The sequence below is a fragment of the Coregonus clupeaformis genome, unplaced genomic scaffold (assembly GCF_020615455.1).
Source record: "Coregonus clupeaformis isolate EN_2021a unplaced genomic scaffold, ASM2061545v1 scaf0350, whole genome shotgun sequence".
Classification (NCBI taxonomy): domain Eukaryota; kingdom Metazoa; phylum Chordata; class Actinopteri; order Salmoniformes; family Salmonidae; genus Coregonus; species Coregonus clupeaformis.
In genome coordinates this window covers 135,613-157,168 of record NW_025533805.1, presented here as the reverse complement: position 1 = coordinate 157,168, position 21,556 = coordinate 135,613, and the positions used below count along the sequence as shown (strand labels likewise).

Sequence of the window (21,556 nt, the reverse complement as noted above, 5' to 3'; positions counted from 1 at the left end):
ACCCTAACCCAAGGGTGAGTCAGTACCCTAACCCTAGACTACTAAGGGTGAGGCAGACTGGGTCCCTCACCGCTAAACCCTAACCCTTTCCATGAGATTTAGTCAATGGGCAGTTTTGACTCTGAGATCTGTAGGCTGTTGGTCGACCGAGATATCTTTAGTCGAGCAGTCGCAAATACAGTGAGGGAAAAAAGTATTTGATCCCCTGCTGATTTTGTACGTTTGCCCACTGACAAAGACATGATCAGTCTATAATTTTAATGGTAGGTTTATTTGAACAGTGAGAGACAGAATAACAACAAAAAAATCCAGAAAAACACATGTCAAAAATGTTATAAATTGATTAGCATTTTAATGAGGGAAATAAGTATTTGACCCCTCTGCAAAACATGACTTAGTACTTGGTGGCAAAACCCTTGTTGGCAATCACAGAGGTCAGACGTTTCTTGTAGTTGGCCACCAGGTTTGCACACATCTCAGGAGGGATTTTGTCCCACTCAAATACTTTTTTTTCCCTCACTGTAGTAATTTTTTTTCATGACGCACAAGACACCAGTCTGGCTCCTGTCTGAGTGGACTGATCCATTGTGGAGGCCGTTGGGACACCTGTCTGATTGGAGCCTGTCTGAGTGGACTGATCCATTGTGGAGGCCGTTGGGACACCTGTCTGATTGGAGCCTGTCTGAGTGGACTGATCCATTGTGGAGGCTGTTGGGACACCTGTCTGATTGGAGCCTGTCTGAGTGGACTGATCCATTGTGGAGGCCGTTGGGACACCTGTCTGATTGGAGCCTGTCTGAGTGGACTGATCCATTGTGGAGGCCGTTGGGACACCTGTCTGATTGGAGCCTGTCTGAGTGGACTGATCCATTGTGGAGGCCGTGGGGACACCTGTCTGATTGGAGCCTGTCTGAGTGGACTGATCCATTGTGGAGGCCGTGGGGATGGCACAGTCCATCAGTCTAAGACAAGTGTTACTGAAATTGTATATGGTTATATTATGTAAGAACAATGGTGCAACACTAATACAAATTATATTATCTTATAGCAAATGCGCTTTCTCCCACGTTGGATAGTGGTCGCTGTCCGCGGTTCTGAAACACATCAGTGTGCTTTTGAATTGCCGCCTTTTCCTAGACCATGTTGCTATGTGCATAATAGCAAAGTTAACCAGCATATTGGTGTTGAGAACAAAGCGGGGGAGGCAGCAGCGGAGGGAGGAGATGAGGAAACAGCCCTTGCCTCAATTGTCTAAGAAAAGTGAGGCGAGAGGAAACCCCAACTTAATTAGGTCTATAATCAATAGCCTAACTGTTAATGTGCCGGGCTTTATGAATCTAAATCAAATTTTGTCACATGCGCCGAATACAACAGGTATCGTGAAATGCTTATGAGCCCTTAACCAACAAAATACAAATAACATGCATATATACAAGGAGTACCAGTACTGAGTCAATGTGCAAAGGTACAGTTATAATTGAGATAATATGTCCATATACTGTAGGTAGGGGTAAAGGGACTATGCATAGTAAATAAACAGAGGAGCAGCAGTATATGAGAAGAGTGTGAATGTGTCAGTTTAGTGCATGTGTGATTAGAGTCCAGTGAGTGCACATCGAGCATGTGCAAGAGAGTCGGTAATAAAATAAGGGGTCAATGCAAATAGTCCATTTGATTAACTGTTCAGCAGTCTTATGGCTTGGGGGTAGAAGCTGTTAAGGAGCCTTTTGGTCCCAGACTGGCACTCAGGTACCGCTTGCCGTGCGGCAGCAGAGAGAACGGTCTATGAATTGGGGGCTGGAGTCTTACCATTTTTAGGGCCTTCCTCTGACACCGCCTGGTATAGAGGTCCTGGATGGCAGGAAGCTTGGCCCCAGTGATCTGTAGCGCCTTGCGGTCGGATGCTGAGCACTTGCCATACCAGGTGGTGACGCAACCAGTCAGGATGCTCTCGATGGTGCAGCTGTAGAATGTTTTGAGGATATGAGGTCCCATGCCGAATCTTCTCAGCCCCCTGAGGGTGAAGAGGCGTTGTGTCCTCTACACGACTTCTGGTGTGTTTGGACCATAATAGGTCCTTAGTGATGTAGACACATTTACATTTAACATTTAAGTCATTTAGCAGAGGCTCTTATCCAGAGCGACTAACAGTTAGTTCAACTTAGGATAGCCAGTGGGACAACCACCTTTTTTTTGGGGGGGGGGGACAGTGACTCCGCTGTCCTGGCATTGAGTGCCAGAGCAGCGAATAGCTTTGACTGGGCTGAGCGGGAACTGTGCTTCCGTAGAGGTAGGGGGGCTAGCAGGGCAGAGGTGGATGAATGTAGTGCCCTCATTTGGGTGTAGGGTCTGATCAGAGCCTGAAGGTAAGGAGGTGCCGTTCCCCTCACAGCTCCATAGGCAAGCACCATGCGGAGGAGCGGGGTGACATGAGAGAACTTGGGAAGGTTGAACACCAGACGGGCTGCAGCGTTCTGGATAAGTTGTAGGGGTTTAATGGCACAGGCAGGGAGCCCAGCCAACAGCGAGTTGCAGTAATCCAGACGGGAGATGCCTGGATTAGTACCTGTGCCGCTTTCTGTGTAAGGTAGGGTCGTACTCTCCGAATGTTGTAGAGTATGAACCTGCAGGATCGGGTCACCGCTTTGATGTTAGCGGAGAACGACGGGGTGTTGTCCAGGGTCACGCCAAGGTTCCTTGCACTCTGGGAGGAGGACACAATGGAGTTGTCAACCGTGATGGCGAGATCATGGAGCGGGCAGTCCTTTCCCGGGAGGAAGAGCAGCTCCGTCTTGCCGATGTTCAGCTTGAGGTGGTGATCCGAAATCCACACTGATATGTCTGCCAGACATGCAGAGATGCGATTCGCCACCTGGTTATCAGAAGGGGGAAAGGAGAACATTAATTGTGTGTCGTCTGCGTAGCAATGATAGGAGAGACCATGTGAGGATATGACAGAGCCAAGTGACTTGGTGTATAGAGAGAATAGGAGAGGGCCTAGAACTGAGCCCTGGGGGACACCAGTGGTGAGAGCACGTGGTGCGGAGACAGATTCTCGCCACGCCACCTGGTAGGAGCGACCTGTCAGGTAGGACGCAATCCAAGAGTGAGCAGCGCCAGAGATGCCCAACTCGGAGAGGGTGGAGAGGAGGATCTGATGGTTCACTGTATCAAAGGCAGCAGACAGGTCTAGAAGGACAAGAGCAGAGGAGAGAGAGTTAGCTTTAGCAGTGCGGAGAGCCTCCGTGACACAGAGAAGAGCAGTCTCAGTTGAATGACCAGTCCTGAAACCTGACTGGTTTGGATCAAGAAGGTCATTCTGAGAGAGATAGCAGGAGAGTTGGCTAGAGACGGCACGCTCAAGAGTTTTGGAGAGAAAAGAAAGAAGGGATACTGGTCTGTAGTTGTTGACATCGGAGGGATCGAGTGTAGGTTTTTTGAGGAGGGGTGCAACTCTCGCTCTCTTGAAGACGGAAGGGACATAGCCAGCGGTCAAGGATGAGTTGATCAGCGAGGTGAGGTAAGGGAGAAGGTCTCCGGAAATGGTCTGGAAAAGAGAGGAATGGATAGGGTCAAGCGGGCAGGTTGTTGGGCGGCCGGCCGTCACAAGTCGCAAGATTTCATCTGGAGAGAGAGGGGAGAAAGAAGTCAAAGCATAGGGTAGGGCAGTGTGAGCAGGACCAGCGGTGTCATTTGACTTAATAAATGAGGATCAGATGTCGTCAACCTTCTTTTCAAAATGGTTGACGAAGTTATCCACAGAGAGGGAGGGGGGATTCAGCAGGGAGGAGAAGGTGGAAAAGAGCTTCCTAGGGTAAGAGGCAGAGGCTTGAAATTTAGTGGTAGAAAGTGGCTTTAGCAGCAGAAACAGAGGAAGAAAATGTAGAGGAGGGAGTGAAAAGATGCCAGGTCCGCAGGGAGTCTAGTTTTCCTCCATTTCCGCTCGGCTGCCCGGAGCCCTGTTCTGTGAGCTCGCAATGAGTCGTCAAGCCACGGAGCTGGAGGGGAGGACCGAGCCGGCCGGGAGGATAGGGGACATAGAGAGTCAAAGAATGCAGAAAGGGAGGAGAGGAGGGTTGAGGACGCAGAATCAGGAGATTGGAGGGAGAAGGATTTAGCAGAGGGAAGAGATGATAGGATGGAAGAGGAGAGAGTAGCGGGGGAGAGAGAGTGAAGGTTGCGACGGCACATTACCATCTGAGTATTCATTCTCCTGAGTGGCGCAGTGGTCTAAGGCACTGCATCACAGTGCTAGCTGTGCCACTAGAGATCCTGGTTTGAATCCAGGCTCTGTTGTAGCCGGCCGCGACCGGGAGACCCATTGGGCGGCGCACAATTGGCCCAGCATCGTCCAGGGTAGGGGAGGGAATGGCCGGCAGGGATGTAGCTCAGTTGGTAGAGCATGGCGTTTGCAACGCCAGGGTTGTGGGTTCGATTCCCACGGGGGGCCAGTATGGGAAAAAATAAAAATAATGTATGCACTCACTTAACTGTAAGTCGCTCTGGATAAGAGCGTCTGCTAAATGACTAAAATGTAAATGAGGAGAGGCAGAGGGAGTAGTGTTGGAGGAGAGCGAGAGAGAAAAGGATACAAAGTAGTGGTCGGAGACTTGGAGGGGAGTTGCAGTGAGATTAGTAGAAGAACAGCATCTAGTAAAGATTAGGTCAAGCGTATTGCCTGCCTTGTGAGTAGGGGGAGACGGTGAGAGGTTTAGGTCAAAAGAGGAAAGGAGTGGAAAGAAGGAGGCAGAGAGAAATGAGTCAAATGTAGACGTAGGGAGGTTGAAATCCCCCAGAACTGTGAGGGGTGAGCCATCCTCAGGAAAGGAACTTATCAAGGCGTCAAGCTCATTGATGAACTCTCCAAGGGAACCTGGAGGGCGATAAATTATAAGGATGTTAAGCTTGAATGGGCTAGTGACAGCATGGAATTCAAATGAGGAGATGGACAGATGGGTCAGGAGAAAAAGAGAGAATGTCCACTTGGGAGAGATGAGGATTCCTGTGCCACCACCCCTCTGACCAGATGCTCTCGGGTATGCGAGAACACATGGTCAGACGAGGAGAGAGCAGTAGGAGTAGCAGTGTCTTCAGTGGTAATCCATGTTTCCGTCAGCGCCAAGAAGTCGAGGGACTGGAGTGTAGCATAGGCTGAGATGAACTCTGCCTTGTTGGCCGCAGAACTGCAGTTCCAGAGGCTGCCGGAGACCTGGAACTCCACGTGGGTAGTGCGCGCAGGGACCACCAGATTAGAGTGGCAGCAGCCACGCGGTATGAAGCGTTTGTATGGCCTTTGCGGAGAGGAGAGAACAGGGATAGACAGAGGCATAGTTGATAGGCTACAGAAAATGGCTACAATAATGCAAAGGAGATCGGAATGAAATGAACTAAACATCTGGGGAAGCGAGAGAGCGGGGCCTCCCTCACTTACGTTTCACTGAAACACTCAAATATAACTCTCCCTACTTCCACTTTAGAAATTATAATTGTTGTAAACTACAGCGGTTCAATGTTTTCTAGGAATAGACTAACTTAGTTTATTCAGCTAGCTAACTTGGTACAGTATTCTTATGTGAAAACCGCCCAGGGCTCTGACAATGAGAAACGAGATTCTCTGGTCTGATGAAACCAAGATTGAACTCTTTGGCCTGAATGCCAAGCATCACGTCTGGAGGAAACCTGGCACCATATCTACGGGGAAGCATAGTGAACTGTAGGGTTAGGGTTAATATCATGTGGTGAACTGTAGGTAAGATGATGTCAGGTGTGTTAATATAATGTTGTGGTGTATTGTAGGGAAGATGATGTCAGGTGTGTTAATATAATGTTGTGGTGAACTGTAGGTAAGATGATGTCAGGTGTGTTAATATAATGTTGTGGTGTACTGTAGGTAAGATGATGTCAGGTGTGTTAATATAATGTTGTGGTGTATTGTAGGGAAGATGATGTCAGGTGTGTTAATATAATGTTGTGGTGTACTGTAGGTAAGATGATGTCAGGTGTGTTAATATAATGTTGTGGTGTATTGTAGGTAAGATGATGTCAGGTGTGTTAATATAATGTTGTGGTGTATTGTAGGTAAGATGATGTCAGGTGTGTTAATATAATGTTGTGGTGTATTGTAGGTAAGATGATGTCAGGTGTGTTAATATAATGTTGTGGTGTATTGTAGGTAAGATGATGTCAGGTGTGTTAATATAATGTTGTGGTGTATTGTAGGTAAGATGATGTCAGGTGTGTTAATATAATGTTGTGGTGAACTGTAGGTAAGATGATGTCAGGTGTGTTAATATAATGTTGTGGTGTATTGTAGGGAAGATGATGTCAGGTGTGTTAATATAATGTTGTGGTGTATTGTAGGTAAGATGATGTCAGGTGTGTTAATATAATGTTGCGGTGTATTGTAGGGAAGATGATGTCAGGTGTGTTAATATAATGTTGTGGTGTATTGTAGGGAAGATGATGTCAGGTGTGTTAATATAATGTTGTGGTGTATTGTAGGGAAGATGATGTCAGGTGTGTTAATATAATGTTGTGGTGTATTGTAGGTAAGATGATGTCAGGTGTGTTAATATAATGTTGTGGTGTATTGTAGGGAAGATGATGTCAGGTGTGTTAATATAATGTTGCGGTGTATTGTAGGGAAGATGATGTCAGGTGTGTTAATATAATGTTGTGGTGTATTGTAGGGAAGATGATGTCAGGTGTGTTAATATAATGTTGTGGTGTATTGTAGGGAAGATGATGTCAGGTGTGTTAATATAATGTTGTGGTGTATTGTAGGGAAGATGATGTCAGGTGTGTTAATATAATGTTGTGGTGTATTGTAGGGAAGATGATGTCAGGTGTGTTAATATAATGTTGTGGTGTATTGTAGGGAAGATGATGTCAGGTGTGTTAATATAATGTTGTGGTGTATTGTAGGGAAGATGATGTCAGGTGTGTTAATATAATGTTGTGGTGTATTGTAGGGAAGATGATGTCAGGTGTGTTAATATAATGTTGTGGTGTATTGTAGGGAAGATGATGTCAGGTGTGTTAATATAATGTTGTGGTGTATTGTAGGGAAGATGATGTCAGGTGTGTTAATATAATGTTGTGGTGTATTGTAGGGAAGATGATGTCAGGTGTGTTAATATAATGTTGTGGTGTATTGTAGGGAAGATGATGTCAGGTGTGTTAATATAATGTTGTGGTGTATTGTAGGGAAGATGATGTCAGGTGTGTTAATATAATGTTGTGGTGTATTGTAGGGAAGATGATGTCAGGTGTGTTAATATAATGTTGTGGTGTATTGTAGGGAAGATGATGTCAGGTGTGTTAATATAATGTTGTGGTGTATTGTAGGGAAGATGATGCGTTGCCTGCGCTGCCCGGTGGCGTACCATACAGGAGAGGTGTGTGTTGCGGCTGGCAGTGAGATGGTGACCCCCACCACCACCATCTGCACCAACCACTTCTCCCCCAAGAAGGGCTACAGTCACCACTCACATGTCAACGTCAGCTGGTGCTTCGTCTGCTCCAAAGGTACACAACTACAGACACTATTAACTACAGGTACACAACTACAGGTACACAACTACAGACACCATTAACTACAGGTACACAACTAAAGGTACACAACTACAGACACCATTAACTACAGGTACACAACTACAGACACTATTAACTACAGGTACACAACTACAGACACTATTAACTACAGGTACACAACTACAGACACTATTAACTACAGGTACACAACTACAGACACCATTAACTACAGGTACACAACTACAGACACCATTAACTACAGGTACACAACTACAGACACCATTAACTACAGGTACACAACTACAGACCCTATTAACTACAGGTACACAACTACAGACACCATTAACTACAGGTACACAACTACAGACACTATTAACTACAGGTACACAACTACAGACACTATTAACTACAGGTACACAACTACAGACACTACTAACTACAGGTACACAACTACAGACACCATTAACTACAGGTACACAACTACAGACACTATTAACTACAGGTACACAACTACAGACACTATTAACTACAGGTACACAACTACAGACACCATTAACTACAGGTACACAACTACAGACACTATTAACTACAGGTACACAACTACAGACACCATTAACTACAGGTACACAACTACAGACACCATTAACTACAGGTACACAACTACAGACACGATTAACTACAGGTACACAACTACAGACACGATTAACTACAGGTACACAACTACAGACACTATTAACTACAGGTACACAACTACAGACACTACTAACTACAGGTACACAACTACAGACACTATTAACTACAGGTACACAACTACACAGACACTATTAACTACAGGTACACAACTACAGACACTATTAACTACAGGTACACAACTACAGACACTACTAACTACAGGTACACAACTACAGACACTACTAACTACAGGTACACAACTACAGACACTAACTACAGGTACACAACTACAGACACTATTAACTACAGGTACACAACTACAGACACTAACTACAGGTACACAACTACAGACACTACTAACTACAGGTACACAACTACAGACACTATTAACTACAGGTACACAACTACAGACACTACTAACTACAGGTACACAACTACAGACACTATTAACTACAGGTACACAACTACAGACACTACTAACTACAGGTACAAAACTACAGACACACAACTACAGACACTATTAACTACAGACACACAATTACAGACACTATTAACTACAGACGAACAATTACAGACACTATTAACTACAGACGCACAACTACAGACGCTATTAACTACAGTTGCACAACTACAGACACTATTAACTACAGGTACACAACTACAGACACTATTAACTACAGGTACACAACTACAGACACTATTAACTACAGTTGCACAACTACAGACCCTATTAACTACAGGTACACAACTACAGACACCATTAACTACAGGTACACAACTACAGACACCATTAACTACAGGTACACAACTACAGACACCATTAACTACAGGTACACAACTACAGACACTACTAACTACAGGTACACAACTACAGACACCATTAACTACAGGGACACAACTACATACACTATTAACTACAGGGACACAACTACATACACTATTAACTACAGGTACACAACTACAGACACTATTAACTACAGTTGCACAACTACAGACCCTATTAACTACAGGTACACAACTACAGACACTACTAACTACAGGTACACAACTACAGACACCATTAACTACAGGGACACAACTACATACACCATTAACTACAGGGACACAACTACAGACACTACTAACTACAGGTACACAACTACAGACACTACTAACTACAGGTACACAACTACAGACACTACTAACTACAGGTACACAACTACAGACACTACTAACTACAGGTACACAACTACAGACACTATTAACTACAGGTACACAACTACAGACACCATTAACTACAGGTACACAACTACAGACACTACTAACTACAGGTACACAACTACAGACACTACTAACTACAGGTACACAACTAACCACTAACTACACAACTAACTACAGATGCAGCACTAACTACACAGATACACAATATCAACTACAGAGACACAACTATACAGATACACAACTACAGAGATACTCCTACACAGATGCACAACTACACTACTAACTACACAGATATACAACTACACAGATGCACAACTACTAACTACACAGATGCACAACTACACAGATATATATATATAACTACACAGACGCACAACAACAACCGCTAACGACACAGACGTGCAACTACAAAGATGCCCAACTACATTTTAGTCATTTAGCAGACACTCTTATCCAGAGTGACTTACAGTTAGTGAGTGCATACATTTTTCATACTGGCCCCCCGTGGGAAACGAACCCACAACCCTGGCGTTGCAAACGCCATGCTCTACCAACTGAGCTACACAGACGCACAACTACACAACGAAAACTAATAGGTCTGACCCCAATTAGTTGGTCGACACATAATTTTATTGTCGTGCAGTAGCATAGACAGTGCATTTGGAAAGTATTCAGACCCCTTGACTTTTCCACATTTTGTTACGTTACAGCCTTATTCTAAAATGGATTAAAATGTCCTCCCTCATCAATCTACAAACAATACCCCATAATGACAAAGCAAAAACTGATTTTTAGAAATTGTTTTAAAAATAAAAACAAATTAAGTATTCAGACCCTTTACTATGACACTCAAAATTGAGCTCAGGTGCATCCTGTTTCAGTTGATCATCCTTGAGATGTTTCTACAACTTGATTGGAGTCCTCCTGTGGTAAATTCAATTGATTGGACATGATTTGGAAAGGCACACACCTGTCTATATAAGGTCCCACAGTTGACAGTGCATGTCAGAGCAACAACCACCACTCAAACGTCAGCTACACAACTCTTGTTTTGATCAGTAGTTACAGCCTGAGTCCAAGCAGGAGAGATGAGTGGCCTTGTGTTCTAAGTCGGTGTATGTGTGTAGGTGGCCAGCTCCTGTGCTGTGAGTCGTGTCCAGCAGCGTTCCATCCAGACTGTCTGAACATCGCCATGCCGGATGGCAGCTGGTTCTGCAATGACTGCCGGGCCGGAAAGAAACCCAAATACAGAGACATCATCTGGGTCAAACTGGGCAACTACAGGTCAGTACAGAGACATGGGCAACTACAGGTCAGTACAGAGACATGGGCAACTACAGGTCAGTACAGAGACATGGGCAACTACAGGTCAGTACAGAGACATGGGCAACTACAGGTCAGTACAGAGACATGGGCAACTACAGGTCAGTACAGAGACATGGGCAACTACAGGTCAGTACAGAGACATGGGCAACTACAGGTCAGTACAGAGACATGGGCAACTACAGGTCAGTACAGAGACATGGGCAACTACAGGTCAGTACAGAGACATGGGCAACTACAGGTCAGTACAGAGACATGGGCAACTACAGGTCAGTACAGAGACATGGGCAACTACAGGTCAGTACAGAGACATGGGCAACTACAGGTCAGTACAGAGACATGGGCAACTACAGGTCAGTACAGAGACATGGGCAACTACAGGTCAGTACAGAGACATGGGCAACTACAGGTCAGTACAGAGACATGGGCAACTACAGGTCAGTACAGAGACACGGGCAACTACAGGTCAGTACAGAGACACGGGCAACTACAGGTCAGTACAGAGACACGGGCAACTACAGGTCAGTACAGAGACACGGGCAACTACAGGTCAGTACAGAGACACGGGCAACTACAGGTCAGTACAGAGACATGGGCAACTACAGGTCAGTACAGAGACATGGGCAACTACAGGTCAGTACAGAGACACGGGCAACTACAGGTCAGTACAGAGACACGGGCAACTACAGGTCAGTACAGAGACATGGGCAACTACAGGTCAGTACAGAGACATGGGCAACTACAGGTCAGTACAGAGACATGGGCAACTACAGGTCAGTACAGAGACATGGGCAACTACAGGTCAGTACAGAGACATGGGCAACTACAGGTCAGTACAGAGACATGGGCAACTACAGGTCAGTACAGAGACATGGGCAACTACAGGTCAGTACAGAGACACGGGCAACTACAGGTCAGTACAGAGACACGGGCAACTACAGGTCAGTACAGAGACATGGGCAACTACAGGTCAGTACAGAGACATGGGCAACTACAGGTCAGTCAGCAGTATGTTTGTGTAGAGCACTGCCTCTTCCCTGGCCTAACTAACCCTAACCCTGTCCAGGTGGTGGCCTGCAGAGATCCAGCATCCTCGGAACATCCCCACCAACATCCAGCACCTTCGCCACGAGATCGGAGAGTTCCCCGTCTTCTTCTTCGGTTCTAAGGACTACTTCTGGACGCACCAGGGCCGAGTGTTCCCCTACATGGAGGGAGACCGGGGCAGCAGGTTCCAGAAGACTGGGATAGGGAAGGTCTTCAGGAACGGTGAGCTGGAATATACAGCCAACCCCCATCTTATTGGATCCTCTAAGATAGGGTTTCCCTAAATCTGACCTGCCCCCCTAAAAAATTATATGTGCACCTTGGGGGGGGGGGGTAATAGTGTGTGTTATTTATATTTATATATATATACATACATACATACATACATACATACATACATACATACATACATACATACATACATACACACACATACACATACACAGCTGTGGAAAAAATTAAGAGACCACTGCAAATTGTTCTTAAATCAGCATCTCTACATGTATGACAGCCATTCCATCCCAGTGTCTGTTGAATTCCAACACAGGCACACCTCATTCTACTGAATTAGGTACTGATTAGGTGATCACATGAACCAAATCTTATTTAACAAGGAAAAGTATAAAAACCACTGCTGTGGTCATCACTATCCTCTTGCAATAGGTCCAGCTGGATGGCAAAAACAGTGCTAATAGTACCTCAAAAGTAATATTAATCCAAAAATAACTATTGACCATGAGAACATTTTGAGTGAGGGAAAAGAAGGGTTCAATTCTGGCTTTACTGGCAGAGGGAAACGGTGAGCGTCAGGTTGCTTCCATCCTTAAAATTTCAAAGACGGCGGTTCATAAGAACAAGGTCAAGCAGCAGACATTGGGGACAACAAAGCTACAGACCGGCAGAGGGCGAAAACGACTCTCTACTGACCGGGATGACCGCCAACTCATTCGAATGTCACTCAACAACTGTAGGATGACATCAAGTGACCTACAAAAATAATGGCAAACGGCAGCTGGGGTGAAGTGCACAGCCAGGACGGTTCGAAACATGCTCCTAGGGGCAGGGCTGAAGTCGTGCAAAGCTAGAAAAAAGCCCTTCATCAATGAGAAGCAAAGAAGAGCCAGGCTGAGGTTTGCAAAAGACCATAAGGATTGGACCGTAGAGGACTGGAGTAAGGTAATCTTCTCTGATCCAATTTTCAGCTTTGCCCAACACCTGGTCGTCTAATGGTTAGACGGAGACCTGGAGAGGCCTACAAGCCACAGTGTCTCGCACCACTGTGAAACTTGGTGGAGGATCGGTGATAATCTGGGGATACTTCAGCAAGGCTGGAATTGGGCAGATTTGTCTTTGTGAAGGACGCATGAATCAAGCCACGTACAAGGTTGTCCTGGAAGAAAACTTGCTTCCTTTTGCTCTGACATTGTTCCCCAACTCTGAGGATTGGTTTTTCCAGCAGGGAAATGCGCCATGCCACACAGCCAGGTCAATCAAGGTGTGGTTGGAGGACCACCAGATCAATACCGTGTCATGGCCAGCCCAATCTCCAGACCTGAACCCCATTGAAAACTTCTGGAATGTGATCAAGAGGAAGATGGATGGTCACAAGCCATCAAACAAAGCCGAGCTGCTTGAATTTTTGCGCCAGGAGTGGCATAAAGTCACCCAACATCAATGTGAAGGACTGGTGGAGAGCATGCCAAGACGCATGAAAGCTGTGATTGAAAATCAGGGTTATTCCACCAAATATTGATTTCTGAACTCTTCCTAAGTTAAAACATTAGTATTGTGTTTAAAAATGAACATGAACTTATTTTCTTTGCATTATTCGAGGTCTGACAACACTGCATCTTTTTTTGTTATTTTGACCAGTTGTCATTTTCTGCAAATAAATGCTCTAAATGACAATATTTGTATTTGGAATTTGGGAGAAATGTTGTCAGTTTATAGAATAAAACAAAAATGTTATTTTTACCCAAACACATCCCTATAAATAGTAAAACCAGAGAAACTGATCATTTTTAAGTGGTCTCTTACATTTTTCCAGACCTGTGTGTGTGTATATATATGTGTGTGTGTGTGTGGCAGACCAAGTGTAACAACATCTGCACAGGATCGGTACATCCGAACATCACACCTGCGGGACAGGTACAGGATGGCAACAACAACTGCCCAAGTTACACCAGGAACGCACAATCCCTCCATCAGCGCTCAGACTCTCCGCAATAGGCTGAGAGAGGCTGGACTGAGGGCTTGTAGGCCTGTTGTAAGGCAGGTCCTCACCAGACATCACCGGCAACAACGTCGCCTATGGGCACAAACCCACCGTCGCTGGACCAGACAGGACTGGCAAAAGTTATCTTCACTTACGAGTCACAGTTTTGTCTCACCAGGGGTGATGATCGGATTCGTGTTTATCGTCGAAGGAATGAGCGTTACACCGAGGCCTGTACTCTGGAGCGGGATCGATTTGGAGGTGGAGGGTCCGTCATGGTCTGGGGCGGTGTGTCACAGCATCATCGGACTGAGCTAGTTGTCATTGCAGGCAATCTCAACGCTGTGCGTTACAGGGAAGACATCCTCCTCCCTCATGTGGTACCCTTCCTACAGACTCATCCTGACATGACCCTCCAGCATGACAATGCCACCAGCCATACTGCTCGTTCTGTGCGTAATTTCCTGCAAGACAGGAATGTCAGTGTTCTGCCATGGCCAGCGAAGAGCCCTGATCTCAATCCCATTGAGCACGTCTGGGACCTGTTGGATCGGAGGGTGAGGGTTAGGGCCATTCCCCCCAGAAATGTCCGGGAACTTGCAGGTGCCTTGGTTGAAGAGTGGGGTAACATCTCACAGCAAGAACTGCATTTGACAGTGAGAGGACGTTTCTTTTTTTGCTGAGTTTACATACAGTGTATTCTGAAAGTTTTCAGACCCCTTGACTTGTTCTAAAATTGATTAAATACATGTTTTCATCAATCTAAACACAATACCCCATAATGACTATATATATATATATATATATATATATATATATATATATATATATATATATACACACACAGTGGGGGAAAAAAGTATTTAGTCAGCCACCAATTGTGCAAGTTCTCCCACTTAAAAAGATGAGAGAGGCCTGTAATTTTCATCATAGGTACACGTCAACTATGACAGACAAAATGAGGGAAAAAAATCCAGAAAATCACATTGTAGGATTTTTTATGAATTTATTTGCAAATTATGGTGGAAAATAAGTACTTTTCAGCATGGTCCTCTGTAGCTCAATTGGTAGAGCATGGCGCTTGTAACGCCAGGGTAGTGGGTTCGATCCCCGGGACCACCCATACGTAAAAATGTATGCACACATGACTAAGTCGCTTGGAGCGTCTGCTAAATGGCATATTATTATTATTATTATTATTATCATATTATTACTGTGTGCCTCCCATAGTCTGTTCTGGACTTGGGGACTGTGAAGAGACCTCTGATGGCATGTCTTGTGGGGTATGCATGGGTGTCTGAGCTGTGTGCTAGAAGTTCAAACAGACAGCTCGGTGCATTCAACATGTCAATACCTCTCACAAATACAAGTAGTGATGAAGTCAATCTCTCCTCCACTTTGAGCCAGCCATATTATTAATATTAGCTATCTTTGTACATCCAAGGGCCAGCTGTGCTGCCCTGTTCTGAGCCAATTGCAATTTTCCTAAGTCCCTTTTTGTGGCACCTGACCTCACGACTGAACAGTAGTCCAGGTGTGACCAAACTAGGGCCTGTAGGACCTGCCTTGTTGAAGGTGCTGTTAAGAAGGCAGAGCAGGGCTTTATTATGGACAGACTGAACAGTAGGACCTGCCCTGTTGATAGTGCTGTTAAGAAGGCAGAGCAGGGCTTTATTATGGACAGACTGAACAGTAGGACCTGCCCTGTTGATAGTGCTGTTAAGAAGGCAGAGCAGGGCTTTATTATGGACAGACTGAACAGTAGGACCTGCCCTGTTGATAGTGCTGTTAAGAAGGCAGAGCAGGGCAGTATTATGGACAGACTGAACAGTAGGACCTGCCCTGTTGATAGTGCTGTTAAGAAGGCAGAGCAGGGCTTTATTATGGACAGACTGAACAGTAGGACCTGCCCTGTTGATAGTGCTGTTAAGAAGGCAGAGCAGGGCTTTATTATGGACAGACTGAACAGTAGGACCTGCCCTGTTGATAGTGCTGTTAAGAAGGCAGAGCAGGGCTTTATTATGGACAGACTGAACAGTAGGACCTGCCTTGTTGATAGTGCTGTTAAGAAGGCAGACCAGGGCTTTATTATGGACAGACTGAACAATAGGACCTGCCCTGTTGATAGTGCTGTTAAGAAGGCAGAGCAGAGCTTTATTATAGACAGACTTCTCCCGACTGAACAGTAGGACCTGCCCTGTTGATAGTGCTGTTAAGAAGGCAGAGCAGGGCTTTATTATGGACAGACTGAACAGTAGGACCTGCCCTGTTGATAGTGCTGTTAAGAAGGCAGAGCAGGGCTTTATTATGGACAGACTGAACAATAGGACCTGCCCTGTTGATAGTGCTGTTAAGAAGGCAGAGCAGGGCAGTATTATGGACAGACTGAACAATAGGACCTGCCCTGTTGATAGTGCTGTTAAGAAGGCAGAGCAGGGCTTTATTATGGACAGACTGAACAGTAGGACCTGCCCTGTTGATAGTGCTGTTAAGAAGGCAGAGCAGGGCTTTATTATGGACAGACTGAACAGTAGGACCTGCCCTGTTGATAGTGCTGTTAAGAAGGCAGAGCAGGGCTTTATTATGGACAGACTGAACAGTAGGACCTGCCCTGTTGATAGTGCTGTTAAGAAGGCAGAGCAGGGCTTTATTATGGACAGACTGAACAGTAGGACCTGCCCTGTTGATAGTGCTGTTAAGAAGGCAGAGCAGGGCTTTATTATGGACAGACTGAACAGTAGGACCTGCCCTGTTGATAGTGCTGTTAAGAAGGCAGAGCAGGGCTTTATTATGGACAGACTGAACAGTAGGACCTGCCCTGTTGATAGTGCTGTTAAGAAGGCAGAGCAGGGCTTTATTATGGACAGACTGAACAGTAGGACCTGCCCTGTTGATAGTGCTGTTAAGAAGGCAGAGCAGGGCTTTATTATGGACAGACTGAACAGTAGGACCTGCCCTGTTGATAGTGCTGTTAAGAAGGCAGAGCAGGGCTTTATTATGGACAGACTGAACAGTAGGACCTGCCCTGTTGATAGTGCTGTTAAGAAGGCAGAGCAGGGCTTTATTATGGACAGACTGAACAGTAGGACCTGCCCTGTTGATAGTGCTGTTAAGAAGGCAGAGCAGGGCTTTATTATGGACAGACTGAACAGTAGGACCTGCCCTGTTGATAGTGCTGTTAAGAAGGCAGAGCAGGGCTTTATTATGGACAGACTGAACAGTAGGACCTGCCCTGTTGATAGTGCTGTTAAGAAGGCAGAGCAGGGCTTTATTATGGACAGACTGAACAGTAGGACCTGCCCTGTTGATAGTGCTGTTAAGAAGGCAGAGCAGGGCTTTATTATGGACAGACTGAACAGTAGGACCTGCCCTGTTGATAGTGCTGTTAAGAAGGCAGAGCAGGGCTTTATTATGGACAGACTGAACAGTAGGACCTGCCCTGTTGATAGTGCTGTTAAGAAGGCAGAGCAGGGCTTTATTATGGACAGACTGAACAGTAGGACCTGCCCTGTTGATAGTGCTGTTAAGAAGGCAGAGCAGGGCTTTATTATGGACAGACTGAACAGTAGGACCTGCCCTGTTGATAGTGCTGTTAAGAAGGCAGAGCAGGGCTTTATTATGGACAGACTGAACAGTAGGACCTGCCCTGTTGATAGTGCTGTTAAGAAGGCAGAGCAGGGCTTTATTATGGACAGACTGAACAGTAGGACCTGCCCTGTTGATAGTGCTGTTAAGAAGGCAGAGCAGGGCTTTATTATGGACAGACTGAACAGTAGGACCTGCCCTGTTGATAGTGCTGTTAAGAAGGCAGAGCAGGGCTTTATTATGGACAGACTGAACAGTAGGACCTGCCCTGTTGATAGTGCTGTTAAGAAGGCAGAGCAGGGCTTTATTATGGACAGACTGAACAGTAGGACCTGCCCTGTTGATAGTGCTGTTAAGAAGGCAGAGCAGGGCTTTATTATGGACAGACTGAACAGTAGGACCTGCCCTGTTGATAGTGCTGTTAAGAAGGCAGAGCAGGGCTTTATTATGGACAGACTGAACAGTAGGACCTGCCCTGTTGATAGTGCTGTTAAGAAGGCAGAGCAGGGCTTTATTATGGACAGACTGAACAGTAGGACCTGCCCTGTTGATAGTGCTGTTAAGAAGGCAGAGCAGGGCTTTATTATGGACAGACTGAACAGTAGGACCTGCCCTGTTGATAGTGCTGTTAAGAAGGCAGAGCAGGGCAGTATTATGGACAGACTGAACAGTAGGACCTGCCCTGTTGATAGTGCTGTTAAGAAGGCAGAGCAGGGCTTTATTATGGACAGACTGAACAATAGGACCTGCCCTGTTGATAGTGCTGTTAAGAAGGCAGAGCAGGGCTTTATTATGGACAGACTGAACAGTAGGACCTGCCCTGTTGATAGTGCTGTTAAGAAGGCAGAGCAGGGCTTTATTATGGACAGACTGAACAGTAGGACCTGCCCTGTTGATAGTGCTGTTAAGAAGGCAGAGCAGGGCTTTATTATGGACAGACTGAACAGTAGGACCTGCCCTGTTGATAGTGCTGTTAAGAAGGCAGAGCAGGGCTTTATTATGGACAGACTGAACAGTAGGACCTGCCCTGTTGATAGTGCTGTTAAGAAGGCAGAGCAGGGCTTTATTATGGACAGACTGAACAGTAGGACCTGCCCTGTTGATAGTGCTGTTAAGAAGGCAGAGCAGGGCTTTATTATGGACAGACTGAACAGTAGGACCTGCCCTGTTGATAGTGCTGTTAAGAAGGCAGAGCAGGGCTTTATTATGGACAGACTGAACAGTAGGACCTGCCCTGTTGATAGTGCTGTTAAGAAGGCAGAGCAGGGCTTTATTATGGACAGACTGAACAGTAGGACCTGCCCTGTTGATAGTGCTGTTAAGAAGGCAGAGCAGGGCTTTATTATGGACAGACTGAACAGTAGGACCTGCCCTGTTGATAGTGCTGTTAAGAAGGCAGAGCAGGGCTTTATTATGGACAGACTGAACAATAGGACCTGCCCTGTTGATAGTGCTGTTAAGAAGGCAGAGCAGGGCAGTATTTGTTTTGCTCTGACATGCGTTGTCAAGGATGATCAGTGGAAACAGGATGTGCCTGAGCAAGTTCCAGTCTCATAGCAAAGGGTCTGAATACTGTAAGGAATTTCTGTTTTTTTATTTAATACATTTGACAAAAATTATACAAACCTGTTTTCGCTTTGTCATTATTGGGTATTGTGTGTAGATAGAGAGAGATAGATATACAATTTTTTTTTGAATAAGGCTGTAACATAACAAAATGAGGAAAAGTCAAGGGGTGTGAATACTTTCCGAATGCACTGTAACTAACAACATAATATAACTACATATGTTATTAATATAATATAACAATATAATCTCTCTCCAGCGCTTTTGGAGGCGGAGACTCGCTTCAAGGAGATCAAGATGGAACGGGAGGCCAAGGAGGCGCTGGAGAACAACAGGAAACCCCCTCCATACAAATACATCAAGGTATAACCCTAACCCTAGTCCATCAAACTCAGTCCAACCTAGTCCATCAAACTCAGTCCAACCTAGTCCATCAAACTCAGTCCAACCTAGTCCATCAAACTCAGTCCAACCTAGTCCATCAAACTCAGTCCAACCTAGTCCATCAAACTCAGTCCAACCTAGTCCATCAAACTCAGTCCAACCTAGTCCATCAAACTCAGTCCAACCTAGTCCATCAAACTCAGTCCAACCTAGTCCATCAAACTCAGTCCAACCTAGTCCATCAAACTCAGTCCAACCTAGTCCATCAAACTCAGTCCAACCTAGTCCATCAAACTCAGTCCAACCTAGTCCAGTTTTGATATATTACATGTATGTAATAGTTGTTCTCCCCTGTGTGTGTGCTGCAGATCAACAAGCCATGTGGCCGGGTGCATGTCTATACAGCCGACGTGTCGGAGATCCCCAAGTGTAACTGTAAGCCCACGGACGAGAAGCCATGTGGGTTTGAGTCAGAATGCCTGAACAGGATGTTGATGTACGAGTGCCACCCTCAGGTCTGTCCCAACGCAGAGCGATGCTGCAACCAGGAATTCACCAAGAGACACTACCCAGAGACTAAGATCATCAAGACTGCTGGCAAGGGCTGGGGCCTGGTGGCTCTACGGGATATTAAGAAGGTATATTTACTATAGACAGTGGATTGGGAAAGTATTCAGACCCCTTGACTTTTTCCACATTTTGTTACTTTACAGCCTTATTCTAAAATGGATTTAAATGTTTTTTTTCTCTCATTCTATACACAATACCCCGTAATGACAAAGCAAAACAGGCTTTTAGAATTTTTTCAAATGCGGAGCAGGTTGTAATCAAGGATCTCTCTGTACTTTGCTCCGTTCATCTTTCCCTCGATCCTGACTAGTCTCCCTGCCGCTGAAAAACATCCCCACAGCATGATGCTGCCACCACCATGCTTCACCGTAGGGATGGTGCCAGGTTTCCTCCAGACGTCACGCTTGGCATTCAGGCCAAAGAGTTCTATCTTGGTTTCATCAGAGTCCTTTAGGTGCCTTTTGGCAAACTCCAAGCGGGCTTTCGTGCCTTTTACTGAGGAGTTGCTTCCATCTGGCCACACTCCCATAAAGGCCTGATTGGTGGAGTGCTGCAGAGATGATTGTCCTTCTGGAAGATTCTCCCATCTCCACAGAGGAACTCTAGAGCTCTGTCAGTGACCATCAGGTTTTTGGTCACCTCCCTGACCAAGGCCCTTCTCCCCCGATTGCTCAGTTTGGCCGGGCGGCCAGCTCTAGGAAGAGTCTTGGTGGTTCCAAACTTCTTCCATTTAAGAATGATGGAGGCCACTGTGTTCTTGGGGACCTTCAATGCTGCAGAAATGTTTTGGAACCCTTCCCCAGATCTGTGCCTCGACACAATCCTGTCTCGGAGCTCTACGGACAATTCCTTCGACCTCATAGCTTGGTTTTTACTCTGACATGCACGGTCAACTGTGGGACCTTTTATAGACAGGTGTGTGCCTTTCCAAATGATGTCCAATCAATTGAATTTACCACAGGTGGACTACAATCAAGTTGTAGAAACATCTCAAGGATGATCAATGGAAACAGGAGGCACGAGCTCAATTTCGAGTCTCATAGCAAAGGGTCTGAATACTGTAAATAAGGTATTTCAGTTTTTTATTTTTACATTTGCAAAAATGTATAACCTGTTTTCGCTTTGTCATTATGGGGAATTGTGTGAAGATTGATGAGGAATTTTTATTTATTTAATGCATTTTAGAATAAGGCTGTAACGTAACAAAATGTGGAAAAGGGGAAGGGGTCTGAATGCACTGCTATGGCCATGTCACAGCCATGATAAACATGTCATAACACTTTGCATAAATATATTATAGATATTATATTGTTTATATTATTATACAAAAGGTGAGGAGAGGATTTATTACAGTAGTTTATAGATGATCAAATCAAACTTTATTTGTCACATGCGCCGAATACAACAGGTGTAGACCTTACAGTGAAATGCTTACTTACAAGACCTTAACCAGCAATGCAG

The 21,556-nt window shown here is 45.4% G+C and overlaps 1 protein-coding gene across 1 annotated transcript in view; it reads left to right on the top strand.

Annotated features, from left to right (window-relative positions):
* Positions 1-21,556, top strand: part of nsd2 (nuclear receptor binding SET domain protein 2) — a 54,373-nt gene that overhangs the window by 16,555 nt on the left and 16,262 nt on the right. The window contains 5 exon segments of the mRNA XM_041870581.2: positions 7,348-7,527; positions 10,533-10,689; positions 11,795-11,997; positions 19,401-19,504; positions 19,894-20,163. Of these exon segments, the coding sequence (XP_041726515.2) occupies positions 7,348-7,527; positions 10,533-10,689; positions 11,795-11,997; positions 19,401-19,504; positions 19,894-20,163 (914 nt within the window).